This window comes from Podarcis erhardii, assembly GCF_964252035.2.
Source record: "Podarcis erhardii genome assembly, chromosome: Z".
Classification (NCBI taxonomy): domain Eukaryota; kingdom Metazoa; phylum Chordata; class Lepidosauria; order Squamata; family Lacertidae; genus Podarcis; species Podarcis erhardii.
This window is the reverse complement of record NC_138504.1, coordinates 22,248,576-22,273,413: the sequence shown is the minus strand read 5'-3', so window position 1 is coordinate 22,273,413 and position 24,838 is coordinate 22,248,576. Positions and strand designations below refer to the sequence as shown.

The 24,838-nt window shown below is 42.0% G+C and overlaps 1 protein-coding gene across 1 annotated transcript in view; it reads right to left on the bottom strand.

Annotated features, from left to right (window-relative positions):
- The window catches only part of BRWD3 (bromodomain and WD repeat domain containing 3), a 78,796-nt gene that overhangs the window by 32,727 nt on the left and 21,231 nt on the right, over positions 1-24,838 (bottom strand). Inside the window, exons 11-19 of the mRNA XM_081847848.1 lie at positions 19,313-19,413; positions 18,282-18,322; positions 17,146-17,250; positions 15,597-15,750; positions 13,350-13,484; positions 11,610-11,738; positions 9,819-10,044; positions 3,745-3,912; positions 1,046-1,229 (exon numbers count right to left, since the gene is read on the bottom strand). Coding sequence (XP_081703974.1) covers positions 1,046-1,229; positions 3,745-3,912; positions 9,819-10,044; positions 11,610-11,738; positions 13,350-13,484; positions 15,597-15,750; positions 17,146-17,250; positions 18,282-18,322; positions 19,313-19,413 — 1,243 coding nt within the window. The remainder of the gene's footprint in view (positions 1-1,045; positions 1,230-3,744; positions 3,913-9,818; positions 10,045-11,609; positions 11,739-13,349; positions 13,485-15,596; positions 15,751-17,145; positions 17,251-18,281; positions 18,323-19,312; positions 19,414-24,838) is intronic.

The window sequence follows — 24,838 nt, the reverse complement described above, 5'->3', positions numbered from 1 at the left end:
GGGTAATTTATCAAACAATGCCCCTTGCAATTCTACAAGGACTGGAACAAAGGTGTATAGAGTGCTGTGTTTCTGTGGTGCTGCAACTGGTGTATTCATGTTCCAAGTCCAGCAAAAGCAAGGGAACACTAGAGAAAAGCAACACAGCTATGTAAACACTATACTTGGGGCCTTGTTGCTTAACCCACCAAACCACATCTCTCTGCTGCCTATGTCTGTCAATTTCAAGTATGAACTGGTGAAGAACCAGCCTTGACCTATGCATTTGTTACCTAGGCTGTTGTGACATACTCCCTCAGTGAAGATGGAATAATTAAAGCTTGGTCACTCCCTTTCTAAAACAACCAAGAATTCAGATATTCTCTGCATGTGGTAGTGTATAATATAAACCTGCAGCAAGGCCTCTTGATGCTGGGGAGTGCAGTGAAAACCTATTCCCCAAACTAGGCAGAAATCAAAGCTGAGGCACAATGGAGACAAAAACTGTTTCTATTAACATACATTCAAAAAGGATAATGCTTGAAGGTTTCACTATTAAAGGCACAGTATTTATTTTCTCTCTGAAATGCCGTTTTAGGTTTAAACTTCACTTATAATTCTCTACAACAGAACTGTTTCTATTAAAAGTATCTCCTTCTACAATTACTATTTGCTTTCCCTCTTCCTAAAGTATCTCTATCCTCTTTCTCAGTCTATTTCCTCCACAGCTAGCTACTTTTGTAGTCAGGCTCTATCTGCCATGTAAACTTTCAAATTTCTTTACCAGACCCATACACTCCTGATTGGCTGTTTCTCTCCCCTGCCATGACTGGCTAAGGGTTTCCAAGATGATGACCTACAGGTATATCCATCAGTTAAACCTCCTACTTTGGCTTAGGTTTAGAAAAGCTAAAGAAGGGAGTTGGTGTGACAGCAAACAAACAAACAAACAAACATACTCTGCTGATCTGTAACATGGGTGAGTTCCTTAAAACGATTACAGGAAGATCATGGCACACACATGCATAAAGACAAAACCTGAAATAATTCTAAACATTGTTTTTACCTGCTAATCCCAGGATGCAGCTCGTTCACCACCACTCTCCTACTCCATGCCATGAGATCCCTCTCCGTGGCCATCTGACTTCTAGGAGCGTTGTGGTGCATCTGCCGAACACCTTCAATCTGACCACTCCGTCTGAGCCCAACATTTGGGGGGGAAGCTATATCCAAACTTGGACTTCTCAAAGCTACCAAAACAAACCAGAAGACTAATCAACTTCCCCCACCGTGTTTGTTGTATCAAAAGAAGACCAATGAACACTGAATCCTTCTACACTTGTTTGGGCTCGTCCGCGAAAACTGATGGATCCTGATAGATTCTGACAAGCCTTGCGGAAGCCTGCTCCTCCTGGCGACTCATTAGATGACCTTGTTGAGGACTGGAATAATTGGCTCTTGGCAGCAATTGATGAGATCGCACCTAAGCGCCCTCTGCGACCCCGTTGAAACCGGGCCCCTTGGTTTACTGAGGAGCTCCGGAAAATGAAGCGGGATCTCAGACGGCTAGAGCGAGTATGGCAACGGACTCGTGACGGAGCCTCAAGAACATCTTATAGGACGCTTATGAAAGCCTATGAGATGGCTATGAAAGCTGCTAAGAAATCTTACTTTGCAGCTTCCATTGCATCCGCTAGCTCTCGCCCGGCACAACTTTTTAGAATAATTAGGTCAATAACGTCCTTAGGAGGACAACCAAATTTAAGCACAAATTCGACCCACAGCTGTGAGGCATTCGCGAGTTTTTTTGCGGAGAAAGTCCTATTGCTCCGCCGCGACCTCCCTGCCAATTTAGATACAGTGACTGAACTGGAGGCCCCTCGACTGACTTCAGGTCCAGTGTTGGACCATTTCGATCGGATACTCCCTACTGATGTGGATAGATTCCTCCAAGTTGGTAGGCCCACCACCTGCCTCCTTGATCCGTGCCCGTCTTGGCTGATTAGGGAGTGTCCAGATGTTGCACAGACCCCCCTGGTTGAAATTATCAATTTGTCCCTTGACACAGGGACATTCCCAGGGGAAATGAAGGAAGCAGTGGTGTGTCCAGTCTTAAAAAAAACTTCATTAAATCCCTTAGACCTATACAATTACCGCCCAGTTTCAAATCTTCCATACCTGGGTAAGGTAATTGAGAGAGCGGTTGCTGAACAGCTTGGTAGGTTTCTGGAGGAAACATCGGCATTAGATCCATTTCAGTCCGGTTTCCGTCCTGGTTTTGGGACAGAGACGGCTCTGGTTGCCCTAACAGATGATCTCAGTAGACAACTGGATCAAGGCGGGTCAGGACTGCTGATCCTTTTAGATTTGTCAGCTGCCTTTGACATGGTCGATCATGTTCTTCTGGACCACCGCCTCGCAGATGTGGGGATACAGGGCATAGCCCGTAACTGGTTGTGCTCTTTTATCTCTGGTCGGGGACAGAGGGTGGCACTAGGGAGGGAAATGTCGTTGCGCCACTCCTTGGTGTGTGGAGTGCCGCAGGGCGCAATTCTCTCCCCGATGCTTTTTAACATCTTTATGCGCCCCCTTGCCCAGATTATACGGAGCTTTGGGCTGGGCTGTCACCAATATGCTGATGACACTCAGCTCTATCTGCTGATGGATGGCCACACCGACTCGACCCCGAACACACTGACCAGATGCTTGGAAGCTGTGGCTGGATGGTTTCGTGGGAGCCGACTGAAACGAAATCCTTCGAAGCCAGAGGTCCTATGGCTAGGTCGGGATGGCATGGGGATGAGGGACCAACTCCCTTCTCTGGCCGGGGCCCAATTAGTGCCATTGCCTTCCGTTAAGAGTTTGGGTGTAATCCTTGACGCCTCCCTTTCCATGGAGGCGCAGGTTACAGCAACAGCCAAGGCGACATTTTTCCACCTTCGCCACATCAAGCAGTTGGTCCCTTACCTTTCCCGCCCTGACTTGGCCACAGTGATCCATGTGACGGTCATCTCCAGGCTTGACTACTGTAATTCGCTCTACGCGGGGCTGCCCTTGAAGCTGTCCCAGAAACTCCAGCGGGTGCAGAATGCTGTAGCGAGGCTCCTCACGGGGTCTCTGCCATGGGAGCATATTCACCCAGTGCTTTTCAAGCTGCACTGGCTCCCGGTGGAGTACAGGGTCAGATTTAAGGTGCTGCTTTTGACCTTTAAAGCCCTTCACGGCCTAGGACCCTCGTACCTACGGGACCGCCTCTCCTGGTATGCCCCACGGAGAGCCTCAAGGTCCATAAATAACAACACCCTAGTGGTCCCGGGCCCTAAGGAAGTTAGATTGGCTTCGACCAGAGCCAGGGCCTTTTCAACTCTGGCTCCGGCCTGGTGGAACGCTCTGCCTCATGAGACCAGGGCCCTGCAGGATCTGATTTCCTTCCGCAGGGCCTGTAAGACAGAGTTGTTCCGCCTGGCCTTTGGCTTGGAGCCAATTTGATTCCCTCCCTCTCCCCCACCCCTCTCTTTTTCCTTCTCCTCCTGCGATGAGGCTACATTTTAATATTTTAATGTTCCATTATTTTAATGTTGTATTTTATTTTTGTTTTTAAGTTTGTAATCATCCATCTTGTTTTTATTATTGCTTGCAAGCCGCTCTGAGTCCGGCCTTGGCTGGGGAGGGCGGGGTATAAATAAAAATATTATTATTATTATTATTATTATTATTATTATTATTATTATTATTATTATTAGAATAACAGGAGATGACTCTTACTATTAGCAGGCTGCAATCTGATTTGCAGAAGATTTGGAGTAGCTTCACTTCCATTAAGTCTTCTCTGATCTTGCTCTCGTTGTAGCTCCCTGATCATTCCATCAAGGATGCTTTCTTCTTGGTCATTAGTTTGCTGCCCAATCACCTGCTCCACAACTTCACCATCACCTTTGCAAGAAAAAGAGCATCAAGTGAGCATTCCGAGATGTACAACAATACTTTATTAGAGTGAATGCCAAAAGGTGTGCCATGGGAGACCCCGAAGCAGGTTACCATGTGCCCATCAAGAACCTTGTGCTAGCCAGTGAGCCCGCATGCTAGTACTGAACTGAACTATTTTTCCTTGACACACAGGTGAAAGAAGAGCCCCGTGCAACTCAGAAGACTGCATTCTCCATTTAAAGTAAGAATTAAACGTAGGAACCGCTTGCTCATTTAAAAAAAAGAACTGTCGTCTGGCTAGGTGTTTATGTATGCACAATATTCATCTTGCCTGCAGGTTTAGGATCCTATCCAACGCAGAGCCTGGAGGTCTCTTTGGAGGTCAAGGCTTGTGATCCTGCAGATAAACCTTACTCCATCTGGACTGGAAGAATCTCACAGTAGTTTGAAAACAACCTGAAGAACCCCATCTCAGGGACAACTCACTCGTCCCCCCATAATCCATCAAACCCTTCTTTCAGTTCCTGATTCCCACCCACCCCCAGGTCTCAAGAGCAAATGCAGCAACAGACCTGACAGGAAGTCCAAGGGGCCAGAGGAGCACCTATTTGGCTCACAGACAGTTCTATTGCTGCAAGTCTACGTGGAAGGGACTACTTGGGGGGAGGAAGGTGATCCTGCTGCAAACAATGACCTAGCAGAGCAACTGACAGTGATTATAAGTCTTCTCTGAACCTGTACTGGGTTAACATATCATCACTGTCATCATCTTATTTGTATGCCACCATTCCATTCCATAGTTAGAAACCATGACTGCAGCTCCAGCCTGGATCAGCACCAACTGGAAGCAATCACCCCTATGGATTCAATCTTTTATACCTTTGACCAGATCTCATTTGTGTTGTGTATTTGTTGATTTTTCCAAGTCTCCCTTGTATTGTGTAATTTTCTGGCCTCACTCTGCTAAAACGTTTTTGCAGGTGATTAAACCTATCTATAAAGGTTAAAACGTAATGCACCTGATGAAATGGTATCTGACCAACAAATATGATACAATAAGTCTGTAGGTCTTTAAGGTGCCACTAGACACTGTTTTTCATTTTTCTTTATTTTATTCTGAAACAGACTAACACAGCTCCCACTCTGGAATTTGTTCCTAAAGGTATTATTGTCACACTTGTCCTAGGACAGTGCTACTCAAAGTGGTAGTCCCTGGACTACTGCCAGTCCATGGGCCATCAGCTGCTAGTCCATGATGAGTTTCCTGCCCTCCTTACTGAATGTGTGGGTCTCTTTCACCAAGCAGCAGATCCTGCCGCCACTGCCACCTCTCTTTCTGCTTTTCACTGCTTCCCACCAGCTTGAGCAGAGGTGCTTTCATGGAGCACTAGGCCTTGCAGTCTTCCAGGCCTGACTGCCTGACTGGGCAGGTATGATGACAGTGACAGCTATTCTCTGACCAGTCAAGAGAGTGGTGAACGAGAAAGGGGAAAAGACCTTCATCAGATCACCCAATAAGAGTTGTGGGGAGAGGAAAATATTATTCTGACTTCTTGGGGGGAGGGATTGGACTGCACTTGAGCCCTGTATAAGGAAGCACCTACAGGCTGTTCTAATCTGAATCACAGGAACAGGAGTGTAGCCAGTGGTGGAGCTAAATTTTGGGGGCCCTGAGGCTTGAAATGTTGTGGGGGCCCTTCGCAACCAGCAACAAACCACTTCCTCAATAGGGTTTTTCCACAACTGATCAATTAAAAAAAAATTAACTACTACATCTCAGATATTGATTTAAATTGCTGTACTGAATTATCTCACATGTACAAGTCACTGGTGTGAATAAAAATTTCCTTTGCCTTTTAGTTTCCAAGCTACCTTAACACTCCACCTTTATAACATCTGAACTACTGACTCTCTAACTTCAGGATTGTTGAAATATATATAACAAAAAATTAATCAATTTGAGTTGTGTGACTCAAATTGGGTCTATTTTAAGCAATATGGGCTAAAGTCAGTATTAGGGCCCCTCTAAGACTAGGGGCCCTGAAGCTTAAGCTTAATTAGTTTCATAGTAGAGGACGCCCCCGAGTGTAGATGCATGTAAACGGATCAGGATCCTGTCTCATGAGAGCCTTTTCTTTGGGAAACACTCAGCTGAATCCTGAACATCTTTGCACATTCATTCACAGAAGCTCCACTGCATTGGCTTACTCCCAAATACAAGGAGTGTGCATGACACATTTCTTCCCCACTGCTAATCTTTGCAAGCATATCTATCAGATAAACAAGACCAGAATATTTTTCAAAATTACTTTTTTAAAACACACTTCTACACACACTTTCCCATATTTATTTATTTTTATTCCTTTTCAATAGCTGGTAGTTAGATGTTGTGGGTCACCATGGATGGGGTAATGCAATACAGATTTATCACAAATAATTCTAATTGTATCTGTATTGTATCAGTTCTCTAAATCTACACTCTGGTGTTAACTTCATTTCTATTGGAGTCCGTATGGAAAGTGACCACGCCCCCTTACTTCTGTCTACATGCGACCCAGTAAGTAAGATCTTGAAGCCTGGTAACTCTGATCAGGCCTCTGATAGTATTTTGAAAAGGATTAGATAGTCCCCACAATTCGAAGGGACCAAATTCCTGGACTCAAGACAAAATGTTACACTTGAGAACAACCCTTAGTAACTCACATTCTATTAAGGTAGTAATAACAGCTTACTCCCAAGTAATAGACAACTGTGGTACAATAGCTAAGCCTGCATCTGTTACCCTCTCTAATCCCTCCCCTTGGTTTGACCAGGAATGCTATACAGAGAAAAGATTGCTCAGAATATCGTTCAGAGACCTTTGCAAGAAGGGTGACGATAAAACCAAAAAAACCTATTTTACTCGTAGGAAGTTATATAATGAACTTATTGCTAAGAAGAAGAAAATATACCATCAGAATAAATGGACACACTTAATAAATGCAGTAAAAGTGAATGATCATAAAACCTTCTGGCAAATAACCTCTGGCTACCAGAATACTATTTTTTAATTGTACCTACCATTACCTCCCAAACCTGGGTGGACTACTATTTTAAAATACTCAAAATCTCACCCTGCTTTCTTCCAAATGCTGATGAGCCTGACCTCTTTACTATACCAAACTTGCCCCCAGTAAGCTCAGACAAAATTATGGAACTTATTGCAGAGCTAAAACTCCGTAAAGACCCTGGCTCTGATGGGATTTCTGCTGAGGTTTTGAAAAAAGTATGCACATCGGTGGACATCACCACTTGCTAACCTTTTAACTCTTAAAGATGAATATGGAATTATACCATAATCGTGGTTAACTTCTGTAATCATCCCAATTTATAAAAAAGGTGATCCTGAACAGCCGTGTAATTATCACCCTATTGGTCTCCTGTCCACTATAAGTAAACTCTAAACATTTAGAGCGCTATCTGTTGGATTGGATTAAAAGGAATAGAATTATTGGTCCTTAACATTTGTAAATCAGATTTACAAAATAGAAATCAACTATTGATCACTGTCTCTCACTTGCCTTTCTAGCCGATAAGTATATGAAATCCGAAAGGGGAAATTTATATGTATTCTTGCCCCACATTTATTTAATCTATTTTTGAATGATATGAAACAACATCTACTCGTTGTGAATCGCAACCCTCCAAGGTTAGGATCTAAGGCAGTTCCTATACAGTGGTACAGTGGTACAAACAGTCCTGCTTACGAACACATCAGGTTACAAACTCCACAAACCCAGAAGTAGGTGTCCCGGGTTGCGAACTTTGCCCCGGGATACGAACGCAATCCGCTTCCGGGGCCACAGGAGGCCTATGTAGGGAATGTGCGCCTCGGGTTAAGAACACTTCAGGTTAAGAATGAACTTTCCAGAACGAATTAAGCTCGTAACCCGAGGTACCACTGTACATTTATATGCAATGACACTGTCCTCCTCTCCTGCAGGTGGCGTTGTGGTCCAAACCACTGAGCCTCTTGGGCTTGCCGATCAGAAAATCGGCAGTTCAAATCCTCACGACAGGGTGAGCGCCCGTTGCTTGTCCCAGCTCCTGCCAACCTAGCAGTTTGAAACTATGCCAGTGTAAGTAGATAAATCGGTACCACTGCGGCAGGAAGGTAAACAGCATTTCCATGTGCTCTGGTTTCCATCACGGTGTTCCGTTGCACCAGAAGCATCTGGCCATATTACCCGGAAAGCTGTCTGTGAACAAACACCAGCTCCCTTGGCCTGAAGAAAGATGAGCGCCGCACCCCACAGATGCCTTTGACTGGCCTTAACCATCCAGGGGTCCTTTACTCCCTCTATTTTTTTTAACCTCTCCTGCACCAGAGTTCTAAAAGTTCTAAAAGCGTACTTTCATTACTGCCAAGGAAATCACCTATCGATTGATTATTGCCAAAGAGTTGGCATCCATCTAAATTGTGTATTGGTAATCAAGAAATCGAACAAGTTAAAAGCTTTAAATACTTAGGGATCACCTTTTACAATCTAAAATGGGTGACCATTTGTGCTCTGCAGCACAAACTAAACAATTCTATTTTCTTGATGGTAAACAGAATGTGCCTGCGGCGGTTAGCCATATAGAGAAAAAACTGTATTGCAACTCCTTTATGGGATTTCCTTATGGATAACTGACTTTAACAACCAAGTCGAGGGTGTAGAGGCATTCTTCTTCCGACAAATTCTAGGAGCTCCAAAATGTGTCTCCTATCTGGCTATATGTTCAAAGTTAGGCCAGCATCTCCTAGAATCCAGGGGCTGAATTATGACTTTCAAATACTGGCTAAAAATTCATTTCAATACAGACCCGGAATACTTACTAACTTCTTTATTGAGAGACACACATAATTCTACATTGTTTTCTGATATTACCCTCAAACACAGGCAAATAGGGATTGCAATAGATTCCCTTCTTCTATTGGATGGCTCACAAATCTTCTCTCTCATCAAGCTGAGAATGCTAGATCATGAAATCTAAAAACTCCACCCCTCCCAGCCTTTTGTATGTTCACCTGCTTACTTAGGACTGCAGCCCAACCATGCAGTAATACTTAATTACTTTTCCAATTTAGAAACTCCATTGCATCACAGAGCTTTTATGCTAGCTTGTCTAAATGCATTCCCCTCATCTGTATTGTTTGGAAGGTTTCAAAAAATAGCTACAGCTACAACTTTATTTTGACAATTTTTTTTGTTGCTTAACATGGTTTCTAAATGATGAACAATAAGGTCACAAAAAGAATGCATTAGAGACAAAATCTGATAAAGTAAACCATAAAATCAGAAGAAAAAAAACTTATAATATCTGATGAAATAAGGTGTTACTCACCAAAAAGTCTTCACTTAAAGTAAGCCCAAAATTGCATTCAGAAAGATTTACAGTGGCAAGCCCAACCATGTCTACAAGGAAGTAAATCTTACTGAATTTAAAGGGGCTGGCTTGTACATAAGTGGGTTTAAGACTGCATCTTTACTTATTAGTAAACAAAAAAACAAAACACCTTTGACATTAAATTCAGAGGAAAGACTGCTGGTCTGCCTCATCAGGAGACCTATGTTATTACTAATATTTTAATAGATTATTTTTAATGTATGGTTTTCCCCCATGCAAGACAGAGAGGGACCCTTCTTTCTTGAGTTAACCTATATCCCAGCCTTACCCCAACCTGATGCCATCAAGATGTTTTGGATTGCAATTCCCATCTGTTCCAGCCAGCATATATTGATAATCCAAACCATCTGAAGGCCAGCAGGATGAAGACTGCCATACCCAAAAACAGAAACTTCTTAATAGGCATACTACATTCTAAGAAACTTCATAATAGGCAAGAAACACCTCTTCATTTCAGATTCTGTGATTTAAATATGGTGTACCGTTTGCCACATATCCCAGCTGAGGAATGAGTTGCTCATCGTTACAATTTTCCCGCCCTGGCACCAGTCGCTGGTATTTTGTGGGGTGAGGGTTTCCATCCACATCAACTAAGAACGGGGGAGGCATGAGATGCGGCGCCTGTTGAGTTTGTTCATCTAGGACATAGTTATTCGCATCACGGATCAGAGGGCGGTAATCTGTGTGGAAGAACATCTGGTCCGGGATCTACATTGGACACAAACTTAGAAATCAGTACAAATGCACAAACATTTCTTAATTCTTCTCATACAACGCATACTCTGTTAACTGTCTTTCTGGCTAGAAATTATCTGTCAAATGGTAATTCTCACCTTGGTCCCATCGGACTATTCAGACTACTTTAGAGGAGCAAACCTGCATGTGAACTATTTCTATGCACCACAAAAGCTTAGAATTAAGTGTCTTTTCTATGTGGTTTTCATTTAAAAAAAAAAAAAAAGCGAGCACAGTTCTCACCCTTAGGACTACAAAGAAAAGCTTTAATGAAACATGAAGGTGGTATCCTTCAGAAACCACAGATATGAGGTCCTAAGAGGTCAACTTCAGGAGAAGGAGTTTAACAAACTTCTTTTTATAACCAATTCACTGCAAACTGTGTAATTTTCCAGTTTTCTTCCAAATTCAACTCAAGGTTCTGGTTTTGACTCAGAACTTTTATGGAGTGCACATCTCGCTAACACACTTTCACATCCTTAAATATTTTTAGGGCAGTCCTGCTCAAAATTTCCACCATAAATGGGTAGGTTAAACTTCCTAGTGGGCAGAGCAGTTTTTTTAAATAGTGCCCCTAACCTGTGAAATACACTGCCCAGGAGGAACACCCTTGGCCAAAACTTGCTTTCTTAATCATTGTGAGTAATATTATTATTAATAATCTTATTATTTATACCCCACCCATCTAGCTGGGTTTCCTCAGCCACTCTGGGCGACTTCCAGCAAAATTTAAGAAAATAATAAAATGTCACACATTAAAAACATTCTGATACAGGGGTTGCTTTTAGATGTCTTCTAAACGTTGTGTAGTTCTTTATCTCCATGACATCTAATGGGAGGGTGTTCCACAAGGTGGGTGCCACTGCCGAGATGGCCCTCTACCTGGTACTTCACTTCTCGCTGTGAGGGAACCACCAGAAGACCATTGGCGATGGAACCTCAGTGAACGATGGGGGTGGAGATGCTCCTTCAGGTATACATGGCCAAAGCCGTTTGCAGCTTCAAAGGTCAGTACCAACACTCTGAACTGTGCTTGTAAACATACTAGGAGTCACTAGCTGGTTTTATAATTATATTTTTTCTTTATTTTTTCTATATTTTCTTCTTTATTGTGAGTGCAAAGAAGCTGCTGCTTAAGACAAAGCATGAGCATGTGCACACACACTTCTCATTTTCTTAGCCTTTAAAAACATCTGTATCCTTTTCACACCATTATTAGCAGTTTATAAATCAAGGACTCAGTTCCTCCAGACATTATCAGTTAATCAGTCCTCAAACCAGCAGCTATACAATAAACCCCACAGAGTAGGATTACTCTAGAGTAATTAGTTCCAGTCTGAATGTCTCCCACAGAAGAACAGCACACACAATCCATTTGCAAAGCTAGGCACTTTTAACATCCCATTAACTTTAAGAGAGATTTAAGCACATTCTTACATTTTCCTTGCAATTCACAGGACTTTAAAAGTGATTCATTCTGGCTGGATGATGTCAAATACTGCTAAACACAGAAGGACATTAAGAGTCCACCAACTCACCTTTTCATAACTCTTATTGCATCCGAATCCAAACAATAGTAGGTGCCCATGGGAATCTGTACAGGCAAAGTGCTGACCATCAGGGGAAAATTTACAGTCAAACACTGCACCATGGCCTTGGCCCTCAATCTGTAAAACACACACAACACCCATTTGGATCTGCTTAACTTTTCTGGACAAATTTATAAGCTGAATTTTCCTTTCTTTTAGGGGTGTGTACGGACAACAAGATTTGGTTCTGACCCTGATTCAGCACTTCAAAAAAACAATCATTCTCAGCTCAAAGCGTTCCAGACACTGCCCAGTTCTGCCCAGGTTCAAGTTCACTTTGAAGTAAAAAAAAAGGGCTTTGTCATCTTCCATTCAATTACATTGCCTGCAGATTTCATTCACAATTTTTGGCAGAAAATTGATGAAATTTGTAAGCAGAGCACCTCTTGCCAAATCTCAAGAGGTTAGCTGCAACAGTTCCTACAAGAATAGCATTCAAAGTTTGAGGGAGGGTAAAAAAGAAATAATGAAGATGATGCTAGCAATTACTATGACAACAACTAAAGGCATACTATGGCTTGGCTGGAAATAAATAAGAATCACTTGACATACAATAAGTACATGCAAAAGCACCCACAAAGGGACCCGAAGAATGTAAGACTGACAATAAAATCACTTGAGACAAACAGACCACTTAACTCAAAGAAACAGACCAGAACTGAGGGGGAGGGGAGGGTCCACTGACTAAAAGGAACAGGTGAGCAAGCACAGTAGTCAATGTAATCAGGAGCAAATTTGTATCAACGGGAAAGAAAAAGAACTAGGATCTGAAAGTAAAGGGCGGGGAAAGGGAAGGACTGGGCTAAACTTAGGTTAAAAAATACCCCTTTGCTCTGAGTGTGCCACCAGAACTCTTAACAACATCCCTCCCACAAAGCATTTGGTTTTTGCCAGCACCTGGCAAAACATTTCCCTCTGATTACAAATTAGACCTGTTAATCACAACGGAGTTCTCCCCCACCCCCTTCTCACCCTGCATGGTTTTGTTATATTGTAAGCTTAAGGGACGCGGGTGGCACTGTGGTCTAAACCACTCAGCCTCTTGGGCTTGCCGATCAGAAGGTCAGCGGTCTGAATCCCTGGGACGGGGTGAGCTCCCGTTCCTCGGTCCCAGCTCCTGCCAACCTAGCAGTTCGAAAGCACGCCAAAAAGTGCAAGTAGACAAATAGGTACCACTCCGGCGGGAAAGTAAACAGCGTTTCGGTGAGCTGCTCTGGTTTTGGTGTTCCGTTGCACCAGAAGCGGCTTAGTCATGCTGGCCACATGACCCGGAAAAACAGTCTGTGGACAAACGCCGGCTCCCTTGGCCTGTAAAGCGAGATGAGAGCCGCAACCCCAGTGTCGTTTGCGACTGGACTTAACTGTCAGGGGTCCTTTACCTTTACCATTAAGCTTATAGAAACTTTACTTCTATTTTCAGCAAGATGTATTTTCACCAAGGACAGCAAGGGTGGGTTCTCTCTGCTTTGGTATGAGGTGCTTTATAAAGATCCTGCACCAACGCAGATAAACACACAGTAATTCTCAGATCTGTGACTCTTAATCATAGGGTCATGAGCTCAAGCCCCATGTTAGGCAAAAGGTTTTCTGTACTGCAGGGGGTTGGGCTAGATGACCCTAGGGTCCCTTCCAACTCTACAAGTCTATGATTCTAAGATCTGACCACTCATTCTGCCCATCATACGGTACCATGTTAAAGTAATTGCGCATTTTTGCTCCTTTCTCGAGGTCCCAAATGAAAATATTCCCATCATGGCCTGCAGAAAGCATGATCCTTTGGTCAAATGGGTGAGCTTCCAAAACAAACACTTCATCATCATGGCCCTGCAACAAATGCAAAAAAAGTAATATTTTAAGAAGTAGTTACTGTCCCATATAAGCTTCATGTTACATTCCACCCTCCCCTGCTCGTCACATACACACAGGTGACCAGCGCCTCAATCTTATGAAGGTGGTCTGCATGTTTCTGTGGTCTACCACCTCAGACTGAAGGCTTCGATGACAGAACATTCTTTCATTACAAAAAGGTGTGTCACCCAGACCATCAGATCCTTGTGAAGTTTAAAGAATCCTACATGTCCACCACTATGCTGTTGCTGAACTAATCCCTGGTTTGGGTTTTTTTATGATAGTATTGATCTTTTATTAGTTGTTTGCAATTGTGTATTTTATATTGTGCTTTGTAAACCACTTTGCAATTTTTATGAAAACTGGTATATAAATGGAAAAATGAACACCCCTAATAGACACAAAACTAGCATGTCAGAACCCTACACAGAAAACTACAATGTCAGGTAGAAGCCCATATTCAGGGACTTTTTAATATTTTGGAATTGAGAGAGAATGGAGGCATATCCACACTGACCTCCTGTTTAAAGACAAGGCAATTGTTTTAAAAAGTGGGTAGCTGGAAATGCAAGCAACTCTGCTCATATTGGAGCAGTTCCAATTTGAAGTGGGGACAAGCTCCACAGATATTTGCTGCTGGGGACTGAAGGGCACATCAGCCTCCTGAGTGCAAGTGATAGCTCTACACCAGGGGTGTCCAACAGGTCGATCGGGATCCATTGATCAATCCCCGGAGCTTCAGGTTGATCACGGTCGATCATTGGCTCCTTTTCCTTTGCTTTTGCCTAAAAACATCCGCCCCTTCACCCCACTCTCCATTTTCGCTGGAAAGGAAGACGGAGTTTTCACTGAGAGGCAGATTGTTTTCATAGCGATCTTTTGTTGAGCAACTAATCCCCTTTCCCCTTTACTTTTGCCAGAACCGCCCCCCCCCCCACAAAAAACGGAACTGTCCTCCCTAAAAAAAGTCAACAACTTTAACCTGAACCCCTCCCCAAAATGGGGTAGATCACTGCCACTTTTTTTCCTATGAGTAGATCGCAGTCTCTTAGGAGTTGGACGTTCCTGCTCTATACAACCTAGAAGACAATTGTTCCACTTGCCTGCCCACAGCTCCCAGTTCACCCTACTCCCACAGGTCAGGATTTTGTTATTGGGAATAGTCACACAGGAACAAATCAGGCTGCTCTATTGTTCAGCTTAACAATGGAGAATCTTACTGCGAATACTTGAACACAAGAGCAGCTTGCTTTTTTGGCCAAGCAAGAATTCACCTATCCCTGCTCTTCCTGGGATCAGACAGAGTAATATACATGCCTGTCACAGCATTTTCCAACCCTGTGGGAATTTTTTGAACACAACAGGTATCTGGAAGGATCTGAGATATATACATATACATACATACATATACATATACATATACATATATATATATATATATATATATATATATATATATATATATATGAAACTTTAATATTGGGGGGGCGGGTTTTAGTCCCACTTATATTATGAAAATTCTAACTGTATTATGAAACACAAGTAATCCCCTCCTGAACAATAAGTGGTATCTTTTATTCATTCAATTGTAAACACGCTAACATTTTCTCAGAAGTGCCTCAGAAGGGTTCCTTCATTGAAGTTTTGGTAAAAAATATAAATATATTTATAATTTCATTAGTTAATTGATCAGTTAGAAGGCAGATGGATAGTAAACAACAGGAAAATCTTATCTGATTGATTAACCAACCAACCAGCCAACCATCAATCGGTTAGAATGCAGGAAAAATGATAACAGCTTTCTCCTCCCATTAGGAAAATGATACTAATTTGATCAATTATTTTGTTTTCTGTATAATTGTTTTGATGTGTTTCTGATAAAAGATCACCAGTCCTTGGTCCGCACCACTCCTGGACTCATCTGATGCTGTTTGCAAGTTTCTCAGCTGTTCTTCAGAAGCATGATCAGAATCTTAATTCTTAAAGATGCCAAAGCTTAGTGCCAGACCCCAGTTCAGTGGCACACAACAGAGAGAGCACTAAATGCAGATCCTCTTAAAAAGCTAATCGACTGAAGGTCTAACTTACAGTTAGGTTGTGAAGAAGCTGCCCAGTAGTAGAGTTCCACACTTTCAAAAGGAAATTGTTGACTGCTGTAATAACAGTAGTATCATAACGATCCCAAGCTACCATAGTCACCTTCAACTTGGACACCTTGTCTTCCCCAGACACTTGGCTATTTCTGAGAAAATGTAGACGTTAAAGAAGAATCTAGTCAAATGAAACTTTTAAGTACCAACTTAGAGCCAAACTAAATGCGACACTGGGAAATCTTTGATCAGATTGTTTTCTGAAGATGTTAAAAGCAGCCATGGGATACATTTGGGCTGTGATCCTAGGAACTTACCCCTCCCCATCCACCTTTTGTGCAGCTGCCCCAGAGGAAGAAACTACAGGTTCCAAAAAGGTTACTAGTCCCGCCCACCTGTCAAAGTGGCCTGCCAGGTGGGAGTGAGGAGCTGAAGATTCGACCCACATGCTACATCCTGTTTTCCACCCCTTTCTTTAAACAAACAAACCCTTCCAGTTATACATCATACTTGGCCTTAATTTCCAGATGTCGGAAACAGATTATCATCACTAAACCATTGTCAGTAAAAAGCTGGCCAGATCAAAACAATACAGTCAAACCACGGCTCCCAAATGCCTCCATTTTGGAACGTTTTGGCTCCCGAAGGCCGAAAACCCAGAAGTAAATGCTTCGGTTTTCTAGCGTTTTTCAGAAGCCAAAAGTCCGACATGGCTCCTGCTTGAGTGCAGGAAGCTGTTGCAGCCAATCTAAAGCTGTGCCTCAGTTGTCAAACATTTCAGAAGCCAAATGGACTTCCGGAATGGATTACGTTCAATAACAGAGGTTTAACTGTACATGCAAACAGTAGTATAAAGGAATTTATTTATTTAAACCTAACATTTTTCAACCGCCAGAGAATACATGTAGAAAATGCAAGTTCTGTGAGCATTGCACATTCAAATTTTGCTGAATCTTTAGAGGAAACAAGAAATGTAGCATAAGTAGCTTATAAAATAACCAAATGCTCTCTGAAAAGATCTGCCTTTTATATTCCTGATAATTATCCTGTTTGGTTTAATGCTCAACACAGACTACAAGGTTCCTTTCTGCGGAAACTCTGTCTGATTCTAATGCAAAAAAGAGCTCCTAGTGCAACTCACTGTGTCTCAACCAGGTACAGTTAGTTCAGAAAGTAGGCCAGTGCTCCCCTCTAGAGAAATGTATGTGCCCAGTAAGATGTACTGTAGCTTTACAAATTTTTAGCAGCAAGCCCCATGCGCCACACGTAACATGATGATGGGAAGCAACCAGACGGGTGCAGCTTAATGCTACTCTGAATACCATGACAAAACTTTCCATAGGTAACAAGTTGGTTTGGTTTCCCCAGAAACCCTGAGTTACACAAAAGCCACAACAGGAAAATGACTAGAAGGGAGAGATGCTGAAACAGGTGAAGAAAACGAACATTTCTGGATTTCAACCACAGAAATAAATATTACTGTGTTTTGAACATTTGAATTCCTTTGTCTATTGAGGTTAAATTATAAACATTTTTCTGCCTTTTACCCAGTCATCTTAGTCGCCATCTCCAACACTATACTCTTCCATTCTTGCTGCTGATATTGCCAGATTCTGGCTGTTCCATCTCTGCTTCCACTGACAAATCTTAGTCTGTATTTTCGAGTAAAAGGGAAAAGGAAAAAAGTTACATGTGTAGGGCACTGAAGCCCCTCTGCTTTGCTCTCCAACCTGCTTTTCCCCTACCCAGTTCAGAATTTGGTCTACCGGCACCCTGAACTCCTGCATAATAATATTTCCACTTTATTTTTTTTAAGGGCCACTATCTTGTGATTGACCCTGCACTGGTACCCACAAACACACTTAACACAAAATGCAGCACAAGGGGGCAAGGTATGCATGTGCCTTTGATTCAGGGTAGCTTCACATGCACGTTCTAAATGACAGCAACATCTAGAAACAGCTTTCATGGCTGAACAAGCCAACCCTAGAACTCTCCTAACTCTTCAAAATGCAATGCTTTATACCATGTGATCAGTTCACAAGCTCACCAACCAGATATTAAACATTTAGTAAGCATTGGAACAAAATTCAACTGAACTGGCTTCTAGTTGCTTATCAGATGTTTTTATATAGTGGCTAATTAACAGGTAATATTTTCATTAATTTCCTTTAATTAAAGTCACTTAGTGAATATAAGTGGGATATAAAGGTTTAAAAAAGTGTAACACTGAACAGCTATCCACCACACTTCACGATGCAATTCAGAACACTTTGTCCCAGCTGAGATGTCACAGCCTAACCACAGTTTGGCTACTCATGCCATTTTTCAGCTTTGCCTCTTCAACCCATTACATGCCCCAGTTAACTATTTACTGGTTGCAGCAAACCATAGTACGCTGTTCAATCCAAGCCAAAATTGGAAGCGCAATTTAGACTGCCGTTTTCAGTTCTGCTTTGAATCAGAAGTCCAAACAGATAGAAAGTTGCCATTGATCAGTTTAAGATAAATCCCTTATTTTAATTTAGAAAATGCATATACTGCTTGACTGTAGTAAAGCAGTTTACAAGACGTTTGTAAATGACTGTTTATATTTCACAAATAGCGTAAGAAATTAAAAAAATATTATGGAAAATCAAATACAGCAATAACATCATGGGAGAAGAACAAAAGAAATGCTTACCTGCCTCCACTGTTGCAGAACTGAACAGCAACTACTTTGTCCTTAAAAAAATAGAAAATAATTGTTTTCATCAATACTTTTCTCTACAGTCAGCTTATGTACAACCCTGCTCTCCTCCATCCACATGTTTCTAGAGTGTCCAAAACATCTTAGCAGCAAGTGTCAACAAAACATGCATCAGCCCTTTATCTGACTCACCTGTCTTTTGCCCCAGTGTATGGCCAGCAGCATGTACTGAATTCTATGAAGTCACAGGCCAGTGTTAACTGAACAAGAAGGCGGCCAGCCCTTTGCCCATCGGTTCCTGAAGATCATAATGTATCTTGTGTACCTATTGCTCCCTGAGGCCACTGGCATACCACTTTCAGCCACCATGTTTCATTTGGATACCATGCATACACAAATTAATACCAGTAAGTATTGGCACTCCATGGAGGGGCACCTTCCTATTTGCTATCCCAAAACACTGGTGCTTTGATCACCCACCACTCCACATAACCATGACATTGGCTCAGAGCACCATGTACTTTGGTCATGGCATCCCATGGCCTTGCTGCTTCTGTCAAAAACCAAACAGACACATATCACTTTCCTTTACAGCAAAATATATTTGACAGAAAAAGAAACTACACACTGCAATATTTTTGCCAAAACTAATTCCACCATTATAAGTGCACTGTATTAATCTTAACACCATTTCTGCTTATTGCAGAAGGTCCTGGTCAATTAGCATGAAAGTTTTGTTACCCAACCATAGGTTAGTCTCAAAACAGCAGTCTTTGCACGCACAAAACTTCATGGAAAGCACCATGCTCCCTAGGCTGCAAAGGCTCCCTTGTTTGTTTCAAAAGAGAAGCAATTTTTCTTGAATGTGCCGTGAAGCAGCCTCTTCCACAGAAGATAACAAAGATGTTTTCCAGACAAGAACTTTTATCAGGGTAAGCCTGTGTTAAAATGCACAACCTAAACTTCTGAGCAGGGTTTTTTTTTAAAAAAAAAAATGCAAGTGTGATTTCCTGCTTCATTCTTACCGTATGAGATTCTAACACAGCAGTTTTCTCTGGAGTCTCAGAACCCAAGTAATATATTCTTATCACATGGTCAGTGCTCCCTGTTACAACAAACATACCACCTAAAAAGCAGGAGTTGGGCAGGAGATAAAGACAAGAAGAAAAAAAATCAAGAAACCTTACATTTTTCATTCAGCAAATCATGATTGTTGTTCAAATGGTATTGCCAGATTTGAAAAGTAACATTTCAAGAGAGCAAAATGTGAACCATGTGATGCATTTTTCCTTCAGGAGCTGTGAATTCTGAAAGTGTTTTATTATTCAAAGAACACTGACATCTATATTTGGCAAACTAAACAGATAAAATGCACACAATTATCCAAAACATTACCACAGAATTACTGCACCATGGAATGTCAGACTAGACTCTGCACTGCCCCCTCAATTTGGCACAATACAAGATCATGCTAAAGGTCTACTAAAATGGCATTAAGAACCTCAAGTGCTTTGCTGAAGTACTTTTTATAAAGAACCTAAACAGCAAGGAATGTGTAACAGTAATTCACTTTATTTCAGGTTTCAAGAGAAATACTCAAGGGTGGAAATCCTAGTAAGACAAACTGCCTACAAAGCACCTAACTGACAATATGGATTTGATTGACATTTGGAGAACAAAAAATCCCTTAGGGAGAGAAGGGACTTTCTTCTCTGAAGCCAAAATGACCTGGACTAGAATTGACCAAATATGGATAACTAGAGGACTGGCACCAAAGACTAGAAAGGTGGAAATCTGCCCCAAAACCTGCTCCGACCATAATGCCGTGAAGATGGAAATGAAACTAACATTAACTGGTTCCTTCAGATGGAAGATGAATGACACCTTATTAAGAGACCAAGAGATTGTTAAGAAGGCCCAAAAGACTTTGAGAGACTACTTTGAAGTGAATTTGAAAACTACAGTTGAAAAAAGAGTAATCTGGGATGCACGTAAAGCGGTCATGAGGGGGTTTCTGATACAACAGAATGCTATAAAGAAAGAGAACCCAAAATGAGAAAAAAGACAAAATTTTGGAGAAAATAAAGGAAGGAGAGAAAAAATTAAGATCAAAACCAAAGTCACAGGAGATTCTGAGAGAAATTAAATTATATCAAGTACAATATTTGAAACTGATCAACCAGGAAATCGAGTGGAAAATTAAACAAATGAGACAAAAGACTTTTGAATCATCAAATAAATGTGGGAAACTGCTAGCGTGGCAGTTGAAAAAAAGACAGAAGCTGAATGTGGTTACAAATCTTGAGGTGGAGGGAAAAAACATTCAGAATCCTGTGGAGATTAGAAAGTGCTTCCAGAGATACTTCAAACAACTTTATACTCAGGGGCCACAGAACGAGACTGAGATAGACCAATTTTTAAGAACTAATGGATTACAAAAAATATCTCAAGAAAATAAGACAATATTGAACTACAAAATAACAGAACAGGAGATTGAAGGTGCCATTCAAAACATGCAATTAGGCAAATTAGGATTAACCTCCAAGTACTATAACATTTTGAAAGACTATTTAATTCAACCATTAAAGGAGGTGTGCAATGAGATTCTGGAGGGAAAGAAGGCACCGGAGTCGTGGAAAGAAGCTTTCATCACACTAATACCAAAATCTGAATTTGAAAAGACACAACTCAAGAACTACCGTCCCATATCCCTTTTAAATGTGGATTACAAATTTTTTGCAGATATTTTAGCAAATAGATTAAAAAGAGTTTTAAATGAAGTGATACATAAAGACCAGGCAGGCTTTCTTCCAGGCAGACATCTTTCTGACAATACAAGAAACATTATTGACATTTTGGAATTATTGCAAACGAATATCAATACAAAAGCAGTTTTAATCTTTATTGATGCGGAGAAGGCCTTTGACAATATTTCTTGGAATTTTATGAAGAAAAATCTTAAGGAAATGGGAGTGGGACGGGGGTTTGAAAATGGCATAGAAGCAATTTATTCAGAACAAAAAGCTAAATTGATAGTTAACAATGTGGTGTCAGAAGAGATTAGAATAGAAAAAGGAACACGACAGGGCTGCCCTATCTCTCCATTGCTATTTATTTCGGTCCTGGGGGTGCTTTTGAACATGGTCAGAAGGGACCGGCTGATCCAGGGAATTAAGGTCGGAGCTAAACAATATAAACTTAAAGCTTTTGCAGTTGACTTGGTTTTGACATTACAGGAGCCAGAATCTAGTACGAAAAGGGTGTTAGAATTGATTCAAGAATTTGGTCATGTGGCAGGATTTAAACTGAATAAGCAAAAAACCAAGGTTTTAGAGAAAAATTTGACAATAATGGAAAAAGAAAGGTTTCAGAAGGAGACAGGCCTATCTGTGGTTAAGAAAGTGAAATACTTAGGGATTAACATGACGGCTAAAAATTTGAATTTATTTAAAGATAATTATGAGAAATGTTGGATAGAAGTCAAAAAAGATCTAGAAGTTTGGTCAAAATTGAAGCTTTCCTTGTTGGGTCGGATTGCTGCTATAAAGATGAATGTATTGCCAAAAATGTTGTTTTTGTTCCAAACTCTACAGATTGTGGACAAGATGGACTGTTTCAAGAGGTGGCAAAGAGATATTTCTAAATTTGTCTGGCAGGGCAAAAAGCCCAGAATAAAATTTAAAATATTGACCGATGCTAAAGAAAGAGGGGTATTTGCCCTGCCAGACATGAAGTTGTACTATGAATCAGCAGCATTCTGCTGGTTGAAAGACTGGCTACTTCTTGAAAACACTGACATTTTGGATTTGGAAGGGTTCAACAATGCTTTTGGGTGGCATGCATATTTGTGGTACGACAAGGTAAAAGCTAATAGAGCATTCAAAAACCATATTGTCAGGAAAGCTGTGTTCAATGTCTGGACAAGATACAGTGCTGCCCCGCAAGACGAACGCCTCGCAAGACGGAAAACCCGCTAGACGAAAGGGTTTTCCGTTTTGGAGGCACTTCGCAAGACGAATTTCCCTATGGGCTTGCTTCGCAAGACGACAGCCCATAGGGAAATCTCCGGGACAGCGGGGAAGCGCAGCTCGTCTTCCCCGCTGTCCTCGGACCTCCTCCGAAGCCTGGCGGCGGGGCGGGGACACCTCCTCCCGCCGCCGGGCTTCGGAAGGATGCCCCGATGCCGGGCGGCGAGGCGGGAACGCCTCCCCCCGCCGCCCGGCATCGGAACGATGTCCCGAAGCCGAGCGGCGGGGCGGGAAAGTCTCCCCCTGCCGCCCGGCATCGGAACGATGCTCCGATGCCGGGCGGCGAGGCGGGAAAGTCTCCCCCCGCCGCCCGGCATCGGAACGATGTCCCGAAGCCGAGCGGCGGGGCGGGAACGCCTCCCCCCGCCGCCCGGCTTCGGGGCGGGAAAGCCTCCCCCCGCCGCCCGGCTTCGGGGCAGGAACGCCCCCGCCGCCGCCCGGCTTCGGGGCATCGTCCCGATGCCGGGCGGCGGGGCGAGAAAGCCTCCCCCCGCCGCCTGGCATCGGAACGATGTCCCGAAGCCGGCGGCGGGGCCGCGAAGCCTGGGCGCGCTGGCAACTCTCCGCAAGGAGCGCCCAGGCTTCGTCCCCCCTGCTTGCCTTCCCAGGGGCTTTTAAATCGCCCGGACAGCGGAGAAGTCCTCCGCTGTCCCGGGCGATTTTAAAATGCCGCCAGAAGAGGTCGGGGGAAGGCGGTTTCCATAGGAACGCATTAATTGATTTTCAATGCATTCCTATGGAAAACCGTGCATCGCAAGACGAAAAACTCGCAAGACGAAGAGACTTGCGGAACGAATTAATTTCGTCTTGCGAGGCACCACTGTATAAAGACTTATTGCAAAACAAGACCCCAAGGTGGCTATCACCTATGGAGGCTAAAGCTCTGAAAAAACTCAATATGGAGGCCAAGTGGCCGAAATATTGGGAGATACTAGAACAAGATCGAGACACATTAAGATTGCAGAGTTTTGAGAAACTAAAAGATAAAGTGTGAGATTGGCTACATTATTATCAAATAAGAGAGGCCTTTAACTTGGATAAAAAAATAGGCTTCCAGGTGGAAAAATCGAAATTAGAAACAGAATTGCTAGAACCTAAAACTAAGATACTTTCGAGAATGTACAACTTGCTGCTAAAATGGAATACACAGGATGAAACAGTTAAATCAGCTATGATTAAATGGGCACAGGACATTGGTCATAACATTATGTTTGCTGACTGGGAAAAGTTGTGGACCACCGATATGAAGTTTACGGCATGTAATGCCTTAAGAGAAAATGTTATGAAAATGATTTATAGGTGGTACATGACCCCAGTCAAGCTTGCAAAAATCTATCACCTGCCTGACAATAAATGTTGGAAATGTAAAGAAACTGAGGGAACATTCTTTCACCTTTGGTGGACATGCCCAAAGGTTAAGGCTTTCTGGGAAATGATATATAATGAACTAAAGAAGGTATTTAAATATACTTTTCCTAAGAAACCAGAGGCCTTCCTTCTGGGCATTGTCGGCCAATTGGTGCCAAAGAAAGATAGAACATTCTTTATGTATGCAACAACCGCAGCAAGAATACTCATCGCAAAGTATTGGAAGACACAAGATTTGCCCACCCTGGAAGAATGGCAGATGCAAGTGATAGACTATATGGAATTGGCAGAAATGACTGGCAGAATACGAGACCTGGGAGAAGAGTTGGTGGAAGAGGACTGGAAGAAGTTCAAAGAATATCTCCAAAAACATTGTAAAATGTTTGAATGTTAAAATGATCATAGAATCATAGAGTTGGAAGAGACCACAAGGGCCACCGAGTCCAACCCCCTGCCAATATGATGTTGGATATAAAGATAATATGGCATCAGTGACATGGTAAAAAGAAATATGCAAAAATGTTTTAAAAGAAAAGGGTGTAAAGGCCAGAGTAATATTATGTCGAAATTAAATAAAATGATATAAGGGATTAAGTTATAAAGAACATGTAAAAATGGATTTAAAAGGAAGGGGAAAATCGAAGGCATAATAGGTTGAAATGTATAATATTTGAATAAGATTGGAAAGAGGGTAAGGATTTGCTGAATTTGATTGTGTAAAGGGGAACACAGAAAAGGGAGATGTGAGGAAGTCATGAAAGAGGGTTATAAAGATAACAATCAAAAAACTAATTTTCTTTATTTTCTGTTTTTTCTTATGTTCCTTAATGTGCATTTCAGTTTTGTTGGATTGTGTTGTTCTTTATTGTCTTGCTCTTCTGTTTTGTTTGACTGTGATACTTGTTTTATTATATAAAATCAAAATAAATATATTTAAAAAAAAAAAAAGTAAAGCTGCTAGCAAAATCAACCTGTACTAGAACTCAATATAGATTTAATGACATAGTGTTGTGAAAAGTTAATGCTTGTGCCTGAAGCTGAAAGTTCCATCAATTATATTTTCCAAGAGCAACCAATGTCCTAGATCCCAATCATTTCCTAGATATTTTTGTCAATTAATACTGGCTCTGGTTAGAATCTTCCTGAAGTCTGAAT